This window comes from Osmerus mordax, chromosome 6 (assembly GCF_038355195.1).
Source record: "Osmerus mordax isolate fOsmMor3 chromosome 6, fOsmMor3.pri, whole genome shotgun sequence".
In the NCBI taxonomy this organism is placed as follows: domain Eukaryota; kingdom Metazoa; phylum Chordata; class Actinopteri; order Osmeriformes; family Osmeridae; genus Osmerus; species Osmerus mordax.
Window position 1 is genome coordinate 2,962,689 of NC_090055.1, and position 19,762 is coordinate 2,982,450.

General features: G+C 51.0%; 1 protein-coding gene across 1 annotated transcript; it reads left to right on the forward strand.

The window, feature by feature from the left end:
- Window positions 1-3,905: 3,905 nt before the first annotated feature.
- znf574 (zinc finger protein 574) lies at window positions 3,906-19,486 on the forward strand. Its single transcript, XM_067238521.1, has 9 exons — window positions 3,906-4,073; window positions 8,624-9,938; window positions 10,257-10,504; window positions 10,995-11,180; window positions 11,580-11,674; window positions 13,812-13,906; window positions 15,181-15,329; window positions 15,610-15,897; window positions 18,153-19,486. Exons 1-9 carry the CDS (start codon window positions 3,906-3,908, stop codon window positions 18,747-18,749), a joined length of 3,141 nt encoding a protein of 1,046 aa, XP_067094622.1. The 3' UTR covers window positions 18,750-19,486.
- The last annotated feature ends 276 nt before the right edge of the window (window positions 19,487-19,762 follow it).

Here is a 19,762-nt window from a genome sequence, read left to right on the forward strand (position 1 = left end):
GTGTCTTGAAATTGCTTGTGTGGGCCCACCTGTGGATGAGACAGGAATCATGCTGAGAGACTGGATGAGAGCTACTTCCAAACATCTCCCTAATGGAGACTTTTTAGTTTTGGTGAGCGTGTTTTAGCAAGCCTACAGAGGATGTAACAAATTAACGGCGTGAGAGCTGTTTAGTCACAAGTCAGGTGACGTCAGAGCAAGCCAGAATGCCACAACGGCTCTGGTTAGTAGTATTTCATGCTTTGGATTCATTTACATTTAGTCATTTAGCAGACACTCTTATCCAGAGCGACTTAAAGGAAGTCCAGGGAAATTCCCCCGAGACAAGTAGGGTGAAGTGCCTTGCCCAAGGACACAATGGCAATTCGGCACAGCCTGGAATTGAACCGGCAACCTTCTGATTAGTAGCCTGATTCCCTAACCGCTCAGCCATCTGACGCCCATTCATCTGTAGAATGTCCAATGAGTGACATCCCTCCCAAGAAAAAGAGATGTGCAATCTTCCTGTCTCTCATGACTGGTTTACAGACCTGTAACGGGAGGGAACACTGTTTGGGAAAAGGAGATTTGGTCATGTAACTGATTTGAGTCATGCTGAAATGAATCAGTGACCTTGATCAGTGTTTCATTTCTCCACAAGTTCTGGGCATGAGCATGACGCCCATGTCGCCATTCTCAGTTGGAAGAATGGAACAGAGATGTTCTACGGAACACCCAGAAGAATTCCAATCCAAACTTCCCCATCAGACATGACTCCCAGGCCCCCTGGGGTCAGGAGAGGGTAGGATTTAACGAAGTCTCCGGATGTCTGTGTTCACTTTCTCCTTTTACTCTTTTCTCCCGTGTTCAATAGAAACTATTTATAGACTTACAGAACCGCTGATGCCTGGAGCTTTAGTCCACCTCTCAGTTACAGCCTCACCCGAGTATAGAGGTTTGACCGCCCTCTACCTCAGCTTCGTGGCACGAGATTTGAGAGTGGTAACGATCATGAGTGAGAGTAGAGAGGCTGGACGAAGAGAGAAGAGGAATACGGGAAAGAACAGGAAGTAGGGCGAGAGACGTGGAGAGACTAGGAAAGTAAGAGAGACCTGGAAAGGGCAGGGTGTCTAGGGGGAGAGAAGTCGATGTAGAACTAAAGGGGAGCCATTTTTTAACGTCCAATTGCACACTGCATTGCAAGCAGTGGCACTCTGCCCCCTAGAATCCACGCCACATTCTTCATTGCAAAGCACTTATCTGCAACGTCCTCAACTTCACTGATAGGATGTGTCAAGGTTGAATAATGTTATTCTACAGTTCACAGAGCAGCCTACATAGTTTCAGTGGAGATTGATGGGCCCCAGACCCACTGGCTGTTTGCCCAGCTAGCTCTTTAATACAATTTGGACTCAGGTTAAACGATATTATCCCCTCTCCCCTTTAGATAGCTGTTCCTCTTCTCAATCACTGAGGAGGGAATTAAGAGTGCAAAACGTAATTCAGGGAAATAAGTTGAGTAGGACCAGGTATTTCCACTAACCGTAGAGTTAAAGAATTGTGATGGAGAATGGGTGGGTTAAGCCATAAAAAAAAAATTTGGCCCATGGTTGAAGTGTATGTTTAATTGCTTTGGGATTAAACCTCAATGTGTAATTAAAGACTTCTGAGGTAATGAATGTCACTTTGCAAGCCTAAGTGTCTCCAGCTAGACAATTTGTTATGAAAAGTTATTACTGTTAAAGGTCTTGGGCTATATAATTTGCATTATCCCGATGGGAAAGAAGTTGTCACAATTTTAACAACCAATCATTTTTTCATCTGTAAACAAAAAAAAAGACATAAATCAGACATCTAACAATGTACAGAAGATGGCCTTAATTAACCATATGACTTTGATGACTTAATTCGAAGGACCACACACATCAAGCCACAGTGTGGCTGGACATCGTTGACCAATTTGGGAACGGTGCACAGTGCAGACGTCAAGTGGTCTATTTTGTGTAGACGAATGCTATTGGTGTTTGGCGCTGTAGTTCAGCCTATCGGATAGAGTCTTGCTAGCGTGTTAAAAAAACTGTTTCCCTCAAAGGAACATATTCCTGAGAAGATACGCTGTACAGCATATTAGTTCGGTGAGTAACTATATGACTTTTATTTGTCATACCACTAGTGTCACTTTTACACACAGGATAGGGTTTTGGGTACAGATGTATATTGTGGAGTCTCAACGGGGGGAGACATTCAACGTTTACATTGAACAGACGGACGCCATTAAACCACCGAAGAAGCGAAACGCCACCCTTCTTCTTCGGTTGCTTCTTTCAGCAAAGAAGAGGAAAATGCACTTGGAAGAGCGACTGTCAGCTGACTAGTGGTGGAGTGAAGTTAGCTAGCTGGCAAGCTACTTTACACTGAACATAAAACATTTATATGATAGGAATGTTAATACTTTAGCGGCTAACCAGCTAACGACGTTAGCATTAGCTTGCTTGGTTAGCAATCCAGGCTAACTTTGATTGCTACCAGAGATACCGTATCCGCCATCTCTTTTTGGCGCTGAAGCTATCATCGTGGTCATTTTGCTAACCGAGACCTTGGAGTTGCTTGTACACAGCTAGATCACTATCAAATAACATTATTTGATAGTTCTAGTCTACTTCTTCGTGTTCTTAAATAAAAAAAAAACATTTAGAAATCTATAGATAGCTGTGTACAAATTAATTTACAGAGTGATATAGAGTTGACAAAAGTCATAATTACAAGCGAGACAACTAGTTCGGATTTTGTTTGGTACAGTAATAACGTTACAGTAATCTTAACGTTAATAACCCCATGATTTATACTCAACATCTTCCCTGACAGCGTAAAGCCAGACACGTATTTTATGCATTCCAGCCCACTGAGCCTCCACTGATGTTAACGACGCCTACAGTTAACACTCACGCTGTCCCGTAGTGTCTATTCACTGCAGCGTGAATCAGACCTGCTGGGCGACTGTGAAGTTGAGTGGTAGCCAGACTGAGATAGACGCAAATATGCAAAGGCTAATCACGCGCATCATGGGTGTTTAAATAAAGCCGTTCTCCTTGATGTAGTCTATGGACTTCTATACATGAATTGTCAGACAGCCTTGGTAGATCGGTCACATTAAAACATCATATAACCGTTATTTCCAGTTGGTCTTTCATGTAGTTTCTGTTCGTGGTGTGTGCACGTAACTGCACCTAGCCTATTTTGGTCAGGAGAGGGCAGTAGTGACATCAAACTTAACATTTAGATCCCTTCCAGGGTTTCGAATCATTTGTATAGAAATACTACGCAGCGATAAATATGTTTGATGGGCAATGTATGCTTAAAGGTGTAGTGCTATACTGAAGCATGATTGTGAGGGTGATCATTTGTGCACTTCAATGCTTGTGTGGTGTGTCATGAATCTGGTACCTGAGTTTTGGGGTGTTGAGTGTCTTGGGGCCCACGCTGTTGCACTGGTGATGTGCAGTGTTTCTCCTCCGGGGGAGCGCACGGGGTACGTGGAGGTAAAACAGGGGGTACGTGAGAGAAAATTGAAAAACAAGAGAGTAAATCATGAAAATATGGGTACATTTACATACCTACACAATATAAATAAGAGTATAAGAAAAATCAGGAAAAGACCCCCAAAAGTCTGAGAACCCCTGTTCTAGTCTAACCTATCACCATGTCTCTCCCTCTCTCTCTGTGTCTCTTTCTCTGTCCTTCCCCCCCTCTCTCTCTGTGTCTCTCTCTCTGTCCTTCCCCCCCCCCTCTCTCTGTGTCTCTCTCTCTGTCCTTCCCCCCCTCTCTCTCTGTGTCTCTCTCTCTGTCCTTCCCCCCCTCTCTCTCTGTGTCTCTCTGTCCTTCCCCCCCTCTCTCTCTGTGTCTCTCTCTCCCTCTCTCCAGCAGCCATGGACATGGACAGCTCTTCAGTGTACATGTGCTTCCCCTGCTACCAGGAGTTCAACACCCTCGAAGAAGTTCTCACTCACCAGATGACCTGCACAGCAGAAGCGGTGGCACCCCCAGTGGCCACAGATGAAACTGCAGTGATGTCACTTCCTACACTTCAGACAGAGGTAACCGTCAGAATGAGCTCCACGGTGCTGGATGCCGGGTGAGCGCCTGGCTCCAGCCGAGGTCTCCCTCAGTGTCTGTGGTGATATGGCAGTCGGCCCTCCTTTACATGCATCTTTCTCTTTAAGTTGATCAGAGTTGCTGGTATTGGTGCACTGAGTAAGCATACCCTGGTAGTGTATCACATTTACATTTAGTCATTTAGCAGACGTTCTTATCCAGAGCGACTTACAGTAAGTACAGGGACATTCCCCCGATGCAAGTAGGGTGAAGTGCCTTGCCCAAGGACACAACGTCATTTGGCACGGCCGGAAATCGAACTGGCAACCTTCAGATTACTAGCCCGCTTCCCTCACCACTCAGCCACCTGACTCCAAGTGAATGTCTCTGCGTTAAATGTCCGTGCTCTACTGTGCATGTGACTTCTATAGGGTTTCCATTGTTGGGTTAAAAAACATCCCTTGGGAACTGGGGAGCCTTGTGGCCTTGTCTTGCACAATGCATTGTGTTCCACAGTCTACCCAGTCCAGAGAGGGGAAATAGATCTTCCATTATGCCATGGATTTTCTGCTTTGAAGCCCTTTGGGCTTTATTTCAACAGAAACGATGTTCAGCTCCATTAATCCGTAGTTCTAGAAAGAATCCTGTGTCCATCTCTGTTGCGTCGCAGGTTCTGTAATGAGTAGAAATATTCTGCTCTCATTGAGTCATACTTGGCATCAGTGCGAGTGCTGCCGTCCTTGTTCCTGTGACAGCTACAGTAAGCCCGACGGTTACAAAAACAAGACGTACAGTCTGTGAGTGACGTTTACCAGCAAGCACACAGAGAGAGAGAGAGGGAGAGAGAGAGAGAGAGAGGGAGAGTGAGGGAGAGTGAGGGAGAGAGGGAGAGAGGGGGACTGTCTTCACTTGCAGCTCAGGGCTATAAAGCAGGGTGTCACAAGTGACAGGCAGATTGCATCTTGAGTTGCCATGGAGAGGGGGGCGGGGGGGTAGAGCATGAGGAAGGGGGGGGGGGGGGGGTGAGCTTGCTTGAGAGTGATGTATCGCTCAGTGCCCACCCCTCTATTCCTGATGGATCGCTCATTGGCCTCCTCACAAATGAATCAGCTGGAGGAACACTATCGAAGTGCCTGGTGGCAGTCTGGCTGTGCTCTGTCATCAGCCGGGTCATTACCGCCACTCTGACTTCATTAGCTGGATTAGGATTATTTTCTTGTAGCATAAAGGCGACATTGCTGTAAAACACGAGGTGTTTACATATCCCATGAATTTGGGCTGTTATTATACTCTGAATCACCTTTCCCACCCTCACATCCTCTGAACAGCAATTCAGACACTCAGAACTGTAATTATGGGAAATGGGCTTGAAGGAAATCGGGAGTTTTGCTTTTTTATCACTAAAAGGCAATGTGGAGGATCACCGCAGATGTAGAAACGGTTTGTATTATGGGAACAAAATGATGTAGCAATCTTTCTCACCAGTGCGCATAGATCAAGTGCTATTGAAGGGGGACAGTGCGCGCTAAAATGGTGTGCTCTTCAATTGATTTAATCACATGTTTATGCATATGCCATATTTCAGTACACTTTGCAAAGATCAAGCGCTATTGAAGAGAAGTGTTGCGTGCTTGAATGGCGAGCTCCCTCGATTGATTTAATCACATGTTTATACACTTGTAGTTTTTTTCTTCCAGTACAGTTCCCAGAGTAAAATCAGTGATTAAGTCCATTAACTTCATGTAGTAAAATATTTGTTTGATGGAGGATGGAGGATGGAGTTACTGAACTGGAGTCTATTTGAAAACGTTACCTCATCAGTAGAGACGCATGACACCGTGAGGTCACTGGTCTGCATGACACTGTGAGGTCACTGGTCTGCATGACACTGTGAGGTCACTGGTCTGCAGGACACCATGTGAGGTCACTGGTCTGCATGACACTGTGAGGTCACTGGTCTGCAGGACACCGTGTGAGGTCACTGGTCTGCAGGACACCGTGAGGTCACTGGTCTGCATGACACCGTGTGAGGTCACTGGTCTGCATGACACGGTGTGAGGTCACTGGTCTGCAGGACACCGTGTGAGGTCACTGGTCTGCAGGACACGTGTGAGGTCACTGGTCTGCATGACACGGTGTGAGGTCACTGGTCTGCAGGACACGGTGTGAGGTCACTGGTCTGCATGACACTGTGTTTAATTGCGTGAATAAGATGCCAAATTACTGTAATTTTGTGCCTTGCCCAAGGACACAACATTAATTGGCTCGGCCGGGAACCGGCAACCTTCAGATTACTAGCCCGATTCCCTAACCGCTCAGCCACCCGACTCCCCCACTATACACCATTGCCTTAGCTAGTACCCAGGAGCCTTTGCGGTTCCTTGTTGGTGCCCACTGCAGGGCTCCAGACTAACTTGTTGCCTTGGTTGCACTGGTGCGCCTAACTTTTTTTATTTAGGTGCACCAGCACAAAATTTAGGTGCACCCAAATTTTTCCTTGCGTCGCCACAATTTCAAGGTCACCTTTTTATTACGCTCCATATACATTCATATATATTATGTAAATGATCTTAAACAAGAAAAAGGTGTAGGTAAATATATATTTATATATATATATATTTTATTTTATTTTATTTGAAGCACAATCATACTGTAGCCTATATATATATTTTAAGTGCTTCACTGAGCTACCAAACTAAAACATTTTAAGCAAAATAAAACATTTCAAAATAGAAAGTGCTACTGTTTAAAAGTGCTTCCCTGAACTGAGACCTAACATTTCATGGCTCAAAGTCTTATAGCAGGTCCCACCTTGCTGTCGCATGCCCTTCAGATGGCCAACACCTGTAATTTGGCCTTCTTGCCCTATGGCCTTGGCTAAATCATCTTGCCACACTCTCCCTAGTTTCAAAATCCTAGCTCCATGGGTTAGCTCCATGGCCCAGCTTCGTAACTCAGGGGTCCGCAATTCATTTTTACAAGGGGCCACATGAGAAACCTGAAATGTGTTGGAGGGCCTCATCAATTTGCTCACTATTCATTTTCTCCTATTGTAAAAAGCAGTAAAGTATATATTTTGATTAGCTGCTACTGGTTATCAGAAGAATAAGGATATTCTGTAAATATTTATATAAATATTTTAGATTTTGGTGTAGGTCAAATAGGAAAGATTATAGAAGTAATAAACAGTATAAACATCAACAACAGTGTTTCATTTTATTTGTAACCAGTTTATTTGTAACCAGTTAATCATTGTATGGCACGGGCCATACAATGATTAATGATTAACTGGTTTGCTAAACTGACTCTCTGGTGCTCAGGTCGTAATTTCAATCACACAGCACGGAGTTACAGGAATATCTGGACCACAGCCAATCAGAGGCAAAGACCCGCCCCATCTCTGTCTCTGATTGGTTTAGACCACGATATGATCCAACCATGAGTGTCAGTTCCGTCTTAGGATAACAAACGCTTCGTTTGTGGAGAGACAGCGGATGCGAGGAGGTTAGGTGCACCGGTGCGACCTAGGAAAAAATTTAGTCGCACCCGTACACATTTTGGTGTACCAAATTGGTCGCACTCTAGAGCCCTGCACTGTGTTGCTGGGGAGTCATCTTCCTGTAGGTTTTCATTCCAACCATAATCCAGCACACTTCATTTGAAGAATTAGTTGGCTGACAAGCTGAATCATGTTTCCTACAACCGGGGTTGGAGTGGAACGTCTCCAGGAACAAGGTTGGACAGCCCTGACCTATTCCGTTTTTTACATTAAGTCTTTTTCAGCGAACACGGGACTGAAACACTTATCATGTGACACACGCCGCCTCGAAACCAAGCCGCTTCCGAAAGAAAACGGTATTAACCTTGACCTTGAGCTTTTTATTTCTGCCTTTATCATCCAAACGGAGGGAGCGCGGAGCACAGGCCCACGCCCCAGGGAGCGACCTCCTGAACCCTGGCTGATGGGCCTGTGATATGTATCACCACAGCCAGCCCCTTATCTCCCATGTCTGCCACGCTCCCCCAAAGGAACACACAGCTGCTCTCAATGACCCCCCCCCCCCAACCCCAGGAACACGGAGCGCTCATCGCTCGCCTGCCAAACACTGCACTCCAGGATGACTGAGTCAGCCCAATTAAACAGTGTGCATTTTATTAAGACCGTCTTGCCGATGGATGCCGTGAGACCACAGGGGGGGGGGGGGTGAGGAGAAAGGTGGGAGTGTGTTGGCTTACGGTTCCTCGGGTTGTTCGTGAAAGCTAGGTTAAACGGTATAACCAGCCAGCGTTCACATGGGTCTCTCTCTGTAACTCAGTTTTGTTTTTGTTTTGTTTGTTTGTTCTTTACACCCCCTCCCTCCCTCCCTCCCTCCCTCCCTCCCTCCCTCCCTCCCTCCCTCCCTCCCTCCCTCCCTCCCTCCCTCCCTCCCTCCCTCCCTCCCTCCCTCCCTCCCTCCCTCCCTCCCTCCCTCCCTCCCTCCCTCCCTCCCTCCCTCCCTCCCTCCCTCCCTCCCTCCCTCCCTCCCTCCCTCCCTCCCTCCCCTAACTGCAGGAGCTCATAACTCAGGCCGACGCTTCACTCACGGCACACCAGGCCCAGTCGGTCGTCTCGCTGGTCTACCCCGTGTCCAGCGGCTCCATCCAGGCCGCAGAGAGCCCCAGGAAGCCCTCTTTCTCCGACCAGCCCCGGATCCTCTACCAGTGCGGCGACTGCAACGCTCTCTTCAACGCTCTGCCCATGTGGCAGAAGCATCGCAAGGAAGGGCTCTGTCTGCAAGACAAGACCCAACCCGATCAAGACCCAGGACCCGATCTGGAACCCTTCGAGACGCAGCCCGGGTCAGAGATGGTTCCGGATGGGAACGCGGAGGCCGAGACGGCTTTAGAACCCGACGGCTCCGACGGGGAACGGCCCCACACGGGGGAAGGGGCTGAAATCGAAACCCAACAACCAAATACAGGTGAGCCTGTCGCAGAGGAGGAACACTTGGAAGGACAGAATGAGGACGCGACCGAGAATACCGCGACGCCGGGCGAATCCATGCTCGCAGCTCCGGAAGACCCGTGTCAGACCGACCCCGCTCCCCCCCTGGACCCGGCCGCCCCCGACCCAGAACCAGAGGACGGCTCCACCCCCCGGAGGAGGGGGGCCCTCAAGAAAATCAAGCCCCCGTCCAGCCTGCTGTGCGTGGACTGCGGCGCCTGCTTCGCCCTGGTGTCCGAGCTGGTGTCCCACCGCAAGGCCCAGCACGGTCTGGAGGAGGCCCTGCATCGCTGCACCGTGTGCGGGGAGAGCTTCCTCAACACCACCCTCTTCCTCTACCACCGCAAGCAGCACCGCCAGCTCGGCGAGGAAAGGCCCAGGGACGGGAGCAAAGAGGCCACGGACCAGACCCATCACGTTCAGGAGAACCCCCCCGTGCAAGAGGAGGTCGTGGAAGAGTCCATCGCGGATTTCGAGGGGGTGTCCGGCGTCCAGAGCAACGGGACTGAGTGTCTGGAGGCGGCGTCCAGCGCGGTGCCCGCGCCCACCTTGCTGTGCGCCCAGTGCGGGAACGCCTGCAGCTCCGAGGAGGATCTGTCCGCCCACCGCGCCAGGGAGCACGGCCTGGAGAAGGCCCTGCACCTCTGCTCCCAGTGTGGGCTGAGCTTCATGAACACCACCCAGTACCTCTACCATCGCCGCCAGCACCGGGCCGCACCGGCCCCCAGGGCGGAGGAAACGGGGGAAGGTGTGACCGTCACCACCCCCGTGAAGGTCCAAAGCACCCAGAAGAGGATGCTGTCATCCCCTGTGGCCTCGGGCCAGCCCCAGCCCAAGAGGGCCACGCCCACCATCAGGATTCTCAGCATGAACACACTTAAAGGTAATTTGAAACGTTGAGGTAGTCAGGTCGTTATTAGAGATTGTAAAAAAAAAAAAAAAAGTGTTTGTTAGTTTTACTTACTAATTTGTGGTGATTTGACATTCGGTGAGCTCAAACACACAAATGATTAGCATATGCAAACCGAGGAGTACTCTCACAGCTGGTAGCTGTTATAAACACAGCTACCAGCTTCAACAGTCCTGTCCATTTTTGTCACTGTCCATTCTGTCACTGTCCATTCTTGTCACTGTCCTTTGTGTCACTGTCCATTTTTGTCACCTTTCATTGTGTCACTGTCCATTCCCCCTGCCTCGCCAGAAGCCAACAGTGCCAAATCCGTCGCTAACGAGGACTTTGAGGACAGCCTGGCGACCGAGGGCGAGCCCCCCGGCCAGCCCCCCCCCTCAGACGCCAGCAACCTGCCCGCCCCGGCCAAGCTGCTCCAGGACTGGTCCCGCACCCCCCTACCTCACGTCTGCCCCCACTGCGGCAAGACCTTCACCCGCCGGGTGTTCCTGCGAGCTCACGTCTTCAGCCACACAGGAGAGAAGCTCTTCACATGCAAGGTGAGTGCTGGCTCGATTGGCCCCCCCCTCGCATCCAGTCAAGGGGCCAAGGTGAGTGCTGGCTCGATTGGCTCCCCCCTCGCATCCAGTCAAGGGGCCAAGGTGAGTGCTGGCTCGATTGGCTCCCCCCTCGCATCCAGTCAAGGGGCCAAGGCTATGAATCTACCCAGGGGGTATCTGTTAGCGCGGTAACCAGTGTAACATGGGAGTCAGGTGGCTGAGCGGTTAGGGAAGCGGGCTTGTAATCAGAAGGTTGCCAGTTCGATTCCCGGCCGTGCCAGATGACGTTGTGTCCTTGGGCAAGGCACTTCACCCTACTTGCCTCAGGGAGAATGTCCCTGTACTTACTGTAAGTCGCTCTGGATAAGAGCGTCTGCTAAATGACTAAAAGTAAAGTAAGTAAACATTCAACCGCAGTTTTCTCGCGTCGTGTCGTTGACGTGCTCCGTGACGCCTTCTTTTTCCTTTTCTTCCGGATTTCGTTGCGAAGGTGTGCAACAAGTCGTTCGCCTCGTCGCCCAACCTGCTGCGCCACAGCCTGACCCACATGGGCACCAAGCCCTACCCCTGCCCCGTGTGTGGCAAGCGCTTCGCCCAGGCGGGCACCCTGAAAAGACACGCCCTCACCCACTCCCAGGCGCAGGATGCCAAGCGACGGCGCCGGGCCCGCGTCACGGTCAGTGTGCCAACGTCAAAACTGCAGCTTGGTGCTAAAGCTGGTATTCATATTGGACATACAGAAAAAAAACAAGATATCTTCCTCCATTTCTCTCTCTCGCTCTATCTCTATACATGCATACACACACACACTAAAACAAGAGCATTCACCATCCAGACGCTTTCTTAGAGTACAAAGAGTCTTTCATTTCTTTTTCACCATTTGTTCTTTCCTGTGTGGCTGTGTGGCTGTGTGACTGTGACTGTGTGACTGTGTGACTGTGTGACTGTGTGACTGTGTGACTGTGTGAATGTGTGACTGTGTGACTGTGTGGCTGTGTGACTGTGTGACTGTGTGAATGTGTGACTGTGTGACTCTGACTGTGTGACTGTGTGACTCTGTGGCTGCGTTCATCAGAGGGGACCAGAAGAGGGCGATGGGGGCTTCAAGCTGTTCTCCTGTCCAAACTGCACGGCCCGCTTCCAGACCGAGGAACAGCTTCAGGACCACAGGTACCTCACGCCACACACCTCCAGCCAAACCCAAACCCAAAGATGCTTCCACCGTCTGGATTGAGACCGTGCCCTCCAGCAGCCTCCTGCCGGCAGCAGGGTCGCTGCACGGCTTCTTCCAACACGTATGCAGCCACATATGCAGCGACCGTTGGGCTAATTATCGCTACAGGCGTTCTGCTGTAGCTGCCCTCTCTCCCCACCCCTGGCTGGACATGTTAGCAGAGCCAGGGAGCCCACAGGTGCAGCAGGGAGCTAAGCTGGGTGGTAGACAGAGAGCCAGAGATGCCTGCACCCCCCTCCCCTCGCCCCCCCCCCCCCCCCCCCACAGGCCCTTCCCCCTCCCGGCTCCCAGACATGCATGATTGACAGATGGAAGAAGAGCAAATGAAGATGATAACGATACAGAGAAGATCGGCGAGGCGGGGGGAGAGGGGGGGGTGGAGGAAGCAATTGGCTCACACTCTTGACCCTGCAGCCAGTAGGAGGGCGTGATCAGGGGAAGGAATAGAGCCTTCCTCTTGAACCGTCTCTCGCATGGGGGTTAGAGAAGGCATGGCGGTTAGAGAAGGCATGGAGGTTAGAGAAGGCATGGGGGTTAGAGAAGGCATGGCGGTTAGAGAAGGCATGGAGGTTAGAGAAGGCATGGGGGTTAGAGAAGGCATGGAGGTTAGAGAAGGCATGGTGGTTAGAGAAGGCATGGTGGTTAGAGAAGGCATGGAGGTTAGAGAAGGCATGGAGGTTAGAGAAGGCATGGTGGTTAGAGAAGGCATGGAGGTTAGAGAAGGCATGGAGGTTAGAGAAGGCATGGAGGTTAGAGAAGGCATGGAGGTTAGAGAAGGCATGGTGGTTAGAGAAGGCATGGAGGTTAGAGAAGGCATGGAGGTTAGAGAAGGCATGGAGGTTAGAGAAGGCATGGAGGTTAGAGAAGGCATGGAGGTTAGAGAAGGCATGGAGGTTAGAGAAGGCATGGGGGTTAGAGAAGGCATGGGGGTTAGAGAAGGCATGGTGGCTAGAGAAGGCATGGTGGTTAGAGAAGGCATGGGGGTCAAGGTCAGAGTACCTACTCTCTATCCTCTCACTAGAGAGGGTTGGAGGGGGAGCGGATAGGACCTGGACTGAAGGAATGAATTATTTATATATATTTTTGCCTCACCTCGCCTTGAAATATTGATTCTTATTGTCAGCTTAGTACAAAGGGCTGAGCAGTTGCTCTGCTCCTGAGCTGTGAGGTTCCTCTCCATCCCCATATTAAGAGATGAGTTAAGTACTTTACAATCCCATTACCCTCGCTCCATCGTGAATGATGTATAAAAGTCTGTGTTGATTTTTTTTTTAAGTGCTCCATAATGATCATTCATCTAAGCGGCGTTGCACGGACCGTGTTAAGACAGCGTTTGGAAAACGGCTTTGTTGTCAAGGCGTTTCGAGAGATACTGATCGCTCGGGTCAGTTCAGATCTCTTAAAATTCCTTATTGATCAAACGGCACAGATACGGCTGCTGGAATACACGCGTTTCATCCTCCCAACGGACGGATACGGAGGAACATTATATAATGCATAAATATAGCCGCACACACTCCCCCAGTTTACTCCTGTTCTGTAATCTCAGGCTATTACGCAGCCCACTTCTACCTGTTGGTTTTACCTTAAAAGGCTCCAAAGCTGGCCTAAGCAGACGCAGCTGGACAGTAATCCCCATCCAGGTGACAGTAAAGGTGATACTTAACATGTGCTTGTAGTTCCCTCTAATGGGTTCGGATTTAAGGGCTCTGAAAGTTGCTCACGTCATGCGACTTAGCCAGGCAACATTTCTGTATTATTATTTCGAATAGGTATAGTGGTTTGTAGTATTATTTGTATTTTTATCAGCGCTAGTGAGGAATGCCGCCATAAACTTGTTTCTTCTCTTATCTAATTTCCCTTTTTTCTTGAGAAAAGCGTGTACCGTAGCAGTATGAAAAGCTTTAGTGATAATGTTGCCCTCCCTCCCTCCCTCCCTCCCTCCCTCCCTCCCTCCCTCCCTCCCTCCCTCCCTCCCTCCCTCCCTCCCTCCCTCCCTCCCTCCCTCCCTCCCTCCCTCCCTCCCTCCCTCCCTCCCTCCCTCCCTCCCTCCCTCCCTCCCTCCCTCCCTAGGTTGCTCCACACCAGTCACCCGTTCCCCTGCTCAGTGTGTGGGATGGCCTTCAAGCGCAGGAAGGAGCTGGATCTGCACTCTCTCTCCCATCAAGGTAAGAGGTCAGGGGTCACCGTCAGTGTGTGGAGAGAGAGTGAGAGAGAGCGAGAGAGAGAGAGAGAGCGAGAGAGAGAGAGAGAGCGAGAGAGAGAGAGAGCGAGAGAGAGCTACTATACCATTCGTTAATAGTGTCTCATAAATGTTCCTTTAAGCAATTGTTCTAGTTCTACCCTGAGTTGTGTGTGTGTGCGAGCAAGAGTGAGAACGTGTTCATGTATTAATTTAGTCTTTTCCACAAACGACAGAAGAAAAAAGATGTGCCGCGATTTACGCTCAACCCCCGATCGTTCCTGTTTCCCTCCCCGGCCTTGGTTCTAATGGAGGTCTATTAGATATGATGTTCCCATCAGTTCAACTTGCAGTGAATTACTATTGATTGACGCAAAGCCTGCAGCGCGTGCCCCGCTTGCTATCTCTCCGGGAGGTCGAGGCTGTTTATCTACAAACACACACACACACACATCTTTCTCCTACACGCATTGTTTCCCACGATGCATTAGGCCAATGAATTTCCATTGATTCGTTGGGGGGGGGGGGAGGGAGGGGGAGAGGGGTTGTAAATTAATTGGGTCAAAACAACGTTGATCTTAATCAGGCAGGGCTCCGTCACGGCAACCTCGTTAGCGTCAAGCCCCGAGATGCTCCTCCCCCCCCCCTGCTCCCGTGTCAGCGACCCAGACACCCCTCCGAGCGACGTGATTGGTAGAATCTGTCCATTGATCTATCGGGGAGAGGGGTGGGGGGATGAATGGAGATCATCCTTATGAACCATCCAAATAGCGATCGGCAACATGACCAGCAAGACAAGCTAGTTGTTGCCCTGGCAACTGCGGATGCTAACTGGAGGATCGCCACTGGGAACATCAAAGCCGATTCCACTGTTTGCTTCTTCGGCTGCTTCTCACACTGGGAGACCCACAGAGACAGTGACTGGAGTTTGTCAAGACAGTTATTAGAAGTATGTGTGTGTGTGTGTCCATGGGCTGTGTGTTTGGTTTCTGTGCAGTATGTCCCAACAGAATTCCTACATCTATATCTGAGCTAGTTTGATACACATCTCCTGTTTATTTGGGAAACCAAGGAGGAGCCTAGATACGGGGGGGATGTAGGGCTGAGCGGTTAGGGAATCGGACTAGTAATCAGAAGGTTGCAGGTTCGATTCCTGGCCATGCAAATGACGTTGTGTCCTTGGGTTAAATGACTAAATGTAAATGTAGATACAGTATCTAGAGTCTACCTACCCAGGTGTGTGACCTCTCTCCTCCCCAGATAAGGAGCCTGCGTCCTGCCCCCACTGCTGGGCCCAGTTTGTCAACCAGTCGGTCTTGGACATCCACCTGCAGCGCTGCCCTGAGACGGAGGAGAACAAGAGCCTGGGCCGGGGCCGCGGCCAGGGCAGAGGCCGCTCCACAGGACAGGTCTGCAGCAGCGCCTCTCTACCCCCGGCCTCTCGCCCTCTTATCACGTTTGCTCGGCCCTGTCTTATCACGTCTGCTGTTATCGTTATGTAGGATAGTGTTCTGCACCTGGCGTGTCTTGTAGTGTTGTGCTGCCTGGTTTTAACAAGCAGGGGGATCCTTCTCTCCCTCCCTTTCTCCCTCCCCCCCTCTCTCTCTCTCTCTCTCTCTCTCTCTCTCTCTCTCTGTCTCTCTCTCTGTCTCTGTCTCGGTCTCGGTCTCTCTCCCCCCATCCCTGCAGATGGAGTGTGACCTGTGCGGTCACCGCTGCATGACCCAGGAGGGGCTGGACCTCCACCGCTTGTCCCACACGGGCCAGACCCCCCTCAAGTGCCCGCTGTCGCCCTGCCGGCGCCGCTTTGCGTCCAGCAGCGCCCTGGCTGAGCACGTGCTGGCCCACTGCCAGGGCACGCTGGCCAAGGGCCGCACGCCGCGACGCTTCCACTGCCAGATATGCGGCAAGGACTTCGCCTACACCTCCACCTTCAACGTCCACATGAGGATCCACACGGACGAGAGGCCCTTCGAGGTGAGGAGGGGAGGGAGCGGGGGTGGGGATGGGACACAACATCATCAGTGGGAAAGGTTATGGTTTGGTCTGTAATTCTGGTCTAGATGTTGAGTGTGTTCTCCTGGTCCTGGTTGAGTGTGTTATCCTGGCCCTGGTCCTGGTTGAGTGTGTTCTCCTGGTCCTGGTTGAGTGTGTTATCCTGGCCCTGGTCCTGGTTGAGTGTGTTCTCCTGGTCCTGGTTGAGTGTGTTCGTCTGGTCCTGGTTGAGTGTGTTCTCCTGGTCCTGGTCCTGGTTGAGTGTGTTCTCCTGGTCCTGGTTGAGTGTGTTATCCTGGTCCTGGTCCTGGTTGAGTGTGTTCTCCTGGTCCTGGTTGAGTGTGTTATCCTGGTCCTGGTCCTGGTTGAGTGTGTTCTCCTGGTCCTGGTTGAGTGTGTTCTCCTGGTCCTGGTTGAGTGTGTTATCCTGGCCCTGGTCCTGGTTGAGTGTGTTCTCCTGGTCCTGGTTGAGTGTGTTCGTCTGGTCCTGGTTGAGTGTGTTCTCCTGGTCCTGGTTGAGTGTGTTCTCCTGGTCCTAGTCCTGGTTGAGTGTGTTCTCCTGGTCCTGGTCCTGGTTGAGTGTGTTCTCCTGGTCCTGGTTGAGTGTGTTATCCTGGTCCTGGTCCTGGTTGAGTGTGTTCTCCTGGTCCTGGTTGAGTGTGTTCTCCTGGTCCTGGTCCTGGTTGAGTGTGTTCTCCTGGTCCTGGTTGACTGTGTTCTCCTGGTCCTCGTTGAGTGTGTTCTCCTGGTCCTGGTTGAGTGTGTTCTCCTGGTCCTGGTCCTGGTTGAGTGTGTTCTCCTGGTCCTGGTTGAGTGTGTTCTCCTGGTCCTGGTCCTGGTTGAGTGTGTTCTCCTGGTCCTGGTCCTGGTTGAGTGTGTTCTCCTGGTCCTGGTTGAGTGTTCTCCTGGTCCTGGTTGAGTGTGTTCTCCTGGTCCTGGTTGAGTGTTCTCCTGGTCCTGGTTGAGTGTGTTATCCTGGTCCTGTGTGTAAGCGGCTGCTGCTGTGTGCACCTGTGATTAATGACCGAGGCTGAGCAGGGGCCTGTCAGATGGGCTCCCCTCGGGCCCTGTTACTATTCTGGGACTCTGCTGCATGGGGCAGGACCTTCACCACACACACACACACACACACACACACACACACACACACACACACACACACACCCCAGGATCGCTCTGAGTGTTTGGACAGTAGAAAACCATTTGTGACGTCTTCGGTTTATCTCCACACCTTCACGTTCTGATTCACAGCCAACTCTGTTGGTGAGAGCCAGACCACTAGGGGCTCCATGTGGCCCTAGCCATCCAGACCACTAGGGGCTCCATGTGGCCCTAGCCATCCAGACCACTAGGGGCTCCATGTGGCCCTAGCCATCCAGACCACTAGGGGCTCCATGTGGCCCTAGCCATCCAGACCACTAGGGGCTCCATGTGGCCCTAGCCATCCAGACCACTAGGGGCTCCATGTGGCCCTAGCCATCCAGACCACTAGGGGCTCCATGTGGCCCTAGCCATCCAGACCACTAGGGGCTCCATGTGGCCCTAGCCATCCAGACCACTAGGGGCTCCATGTGGCCCTACCCAGACCTGCATGGGGGAGTTAGCCCAGGAAGCTAATATGTGCCTGGCAGTGTGGCGGGAGCCCGGCTGTGTGGAAGATGAATGCCCGGCAGTCCTTAGTCCAGTCAGCTCGCCTCCCAGCACACAGTTTTACACCTGTTTAGTTACTGGCACACCTTGCCTTGCCGTGTCTCTCTCGGTCTCCCTACCTCTCTCTCTTTTTTTTTTTCTGTTGTAGATTTTTTTTTTTTCTCCTCTCTCTTACTCCCTCTGTCTCTTTTTCCTCTCTGTTTTTCTACTCCTTCCTCTCTGTTTTTTTTGTTGCTGTCTAAGACACGGTGGCCATAAAAATATATTTAAAAATCCTGTCATTTTGAAAGAAAAAAAGAAAAACACAAAACATAAACAGTTTTGGTAATAATCCTCTTCTCCTCCCCCCTGTCATCCCCGTGCTCCCCCCGTGCTCCCCCCGTGCTCCCCCTGTCCTGCCCCCTGTGTCCCCCCCCGTGTCCTCCCCCTGTGTTCCCCCCTGTGTTCCCCCATGTCCTCCCCCTGTGTTCCCCCCTGTGTTCCCCCCTGTGTTCCCCCATGTCCTCCCCCTGTGTTCCCCCCTGTGTTCCCCCCTGTCCTCCCCCTGTCCTCCCCCTGTCCTCCCCCCTGTCCTCCCCCCTCCCCAGTGCCCGACGTGCGGCAAGCGTTTCCGCCAGCTCCCCCACCTGCAGGACCACGAGCGCATCCACAGCGGCCTGCGCCCGTTCTGCTGCTGGGTGTGCGGCAAGAGCTTCAGCGTTGCGGCCCGCCTCACGGAGCACGCCCGCATCCACAGCGGCGAGAAGCCCTACCCCTGCCCCCGCTGCCCCTCCTCCTTCCGCTCGCGCTCCAACTACGACAAGCACATGCGCACGCACGGCGTGGACCCCGACGCCGGCGACGCCACCACCGACGCCGAGATGACGGAAGGGGCCCGCGTGCTGACCACGCTGGCCGGGGGCGGGGACGGCGACGGGGCCTACCAGACCATCCTCCTGGTGCAGTCTGGAGGGGAGGGGGGCACCACGGAGCAGGTGGTCATCCCCACCCTCTCTGGAGGGCAGCAGGCGTCTGGGACCCTCACCTCCCAGGGGGTGTACCTGCACCCATCCATGGGGGGCCAGACCATCTCTCTCCCCTCCCTGGCCGGCCTCATGGAGGGCCAGGATGTCCCCTCGGTCATCGTGGTGGAGGGACAGGACCTTCCACACTCCTTCGAGTTCATCGTAGAGGAGACCGTGTAGACCCGGCCTGGAGGTAGTGGATGTGAAGTGCTGGAGCAGGGAGCATAGGGGTCACAGTAACGTATAAAAAGTAGGAGGGATGTCAGAATGAGCTGTTCAAACAACAGTTCTGCCACGGTCTGAATACATGACCTCTGCAGATTGTTATAATTATAACATTGAATTTGATTGAAAGCAGATAGTGTTGCCAAAAACCTAAAGAAGGTAAATAATATGTTTGTATGGGGATTGAACTGATGTGATTAGACACCTCAAATGCAAAAATCATCACTGTACTCGATAGTTTTGTTGAAGGACGGCCAACATATGCCCTCATCCTTGTTATTCAGGAGAATATTGTTTGAAAAAAACTTCAATACGATAGTGGCTTGCAGACATCAACTAAACAATAAACTGTTGCCAATTCTTTTACTGTTTATCAAAGTGCCTCAGAGGGACATTTCCTTTCAAGCGATGGATAGAAACTGCTGCAAATTCAAATTTAGACACTGCCTGTGTGTCAACATCTTTCATAGAGAGTTGGAAAGCTGGAGTCCAAACAATTGATTGCAAATGTTGAAATTGTATAGTGAAGCCATAACAAGCTGACAAAAAAGTTATGGAAAGAAATGTATCCTCTTGATATGAAAAAGTGATTGGAAACCTTGTTGTAAAATTTGTTTCTGAGATTGTATTGAGGGTCACCACGTGTTTACGAGCAGATTTTTATCATGGTTCGACTGAAGGAGGACATTAAATCTGTACTGTTTTTCTTTATAGTTAAACGCTTCAGCTTTCGCACCTTATCGGCGTCCATCTTTTTATTAGTGTGGTGACTCAGAGCCCCCCTGGTCTAGATAGCATGGCTTTATAGACACAACAGTAAATTGCCCAAAGCTCTCAGTTGATATAAACAATATGGAACCTCTGAACACACACACACAGTAAGAAGATATAAACAATATGGAACCTCTCAAAACACACACACACACACATAGACAGCAAGATGAGCCACTTATTTGCAAAGGGTAGAG

Coding starts and splice junctions, on each gene's coding strand:
- znf574 (XM_067238521.1), top strand. CDS start 3,906: ATGGACATGGACAGCTCTTCAGTGTACATGTGCTTCCCCTGCTACCAG. Junction 4,074..8,623: donor TTCCTACACTTCAGACAGAG/GTAACCGTCAGA, acceptor CCCTAACTGCAG/GAGCTCATAACTCAGGCCGA. Junction 13,907..15,180: donor GCACTCTCTCTCCCATCAAG/GTAAGAGGTCAG, acceptor TCTCCTCCCCAG/ATAAGGAGCCTGCGTCCTGC.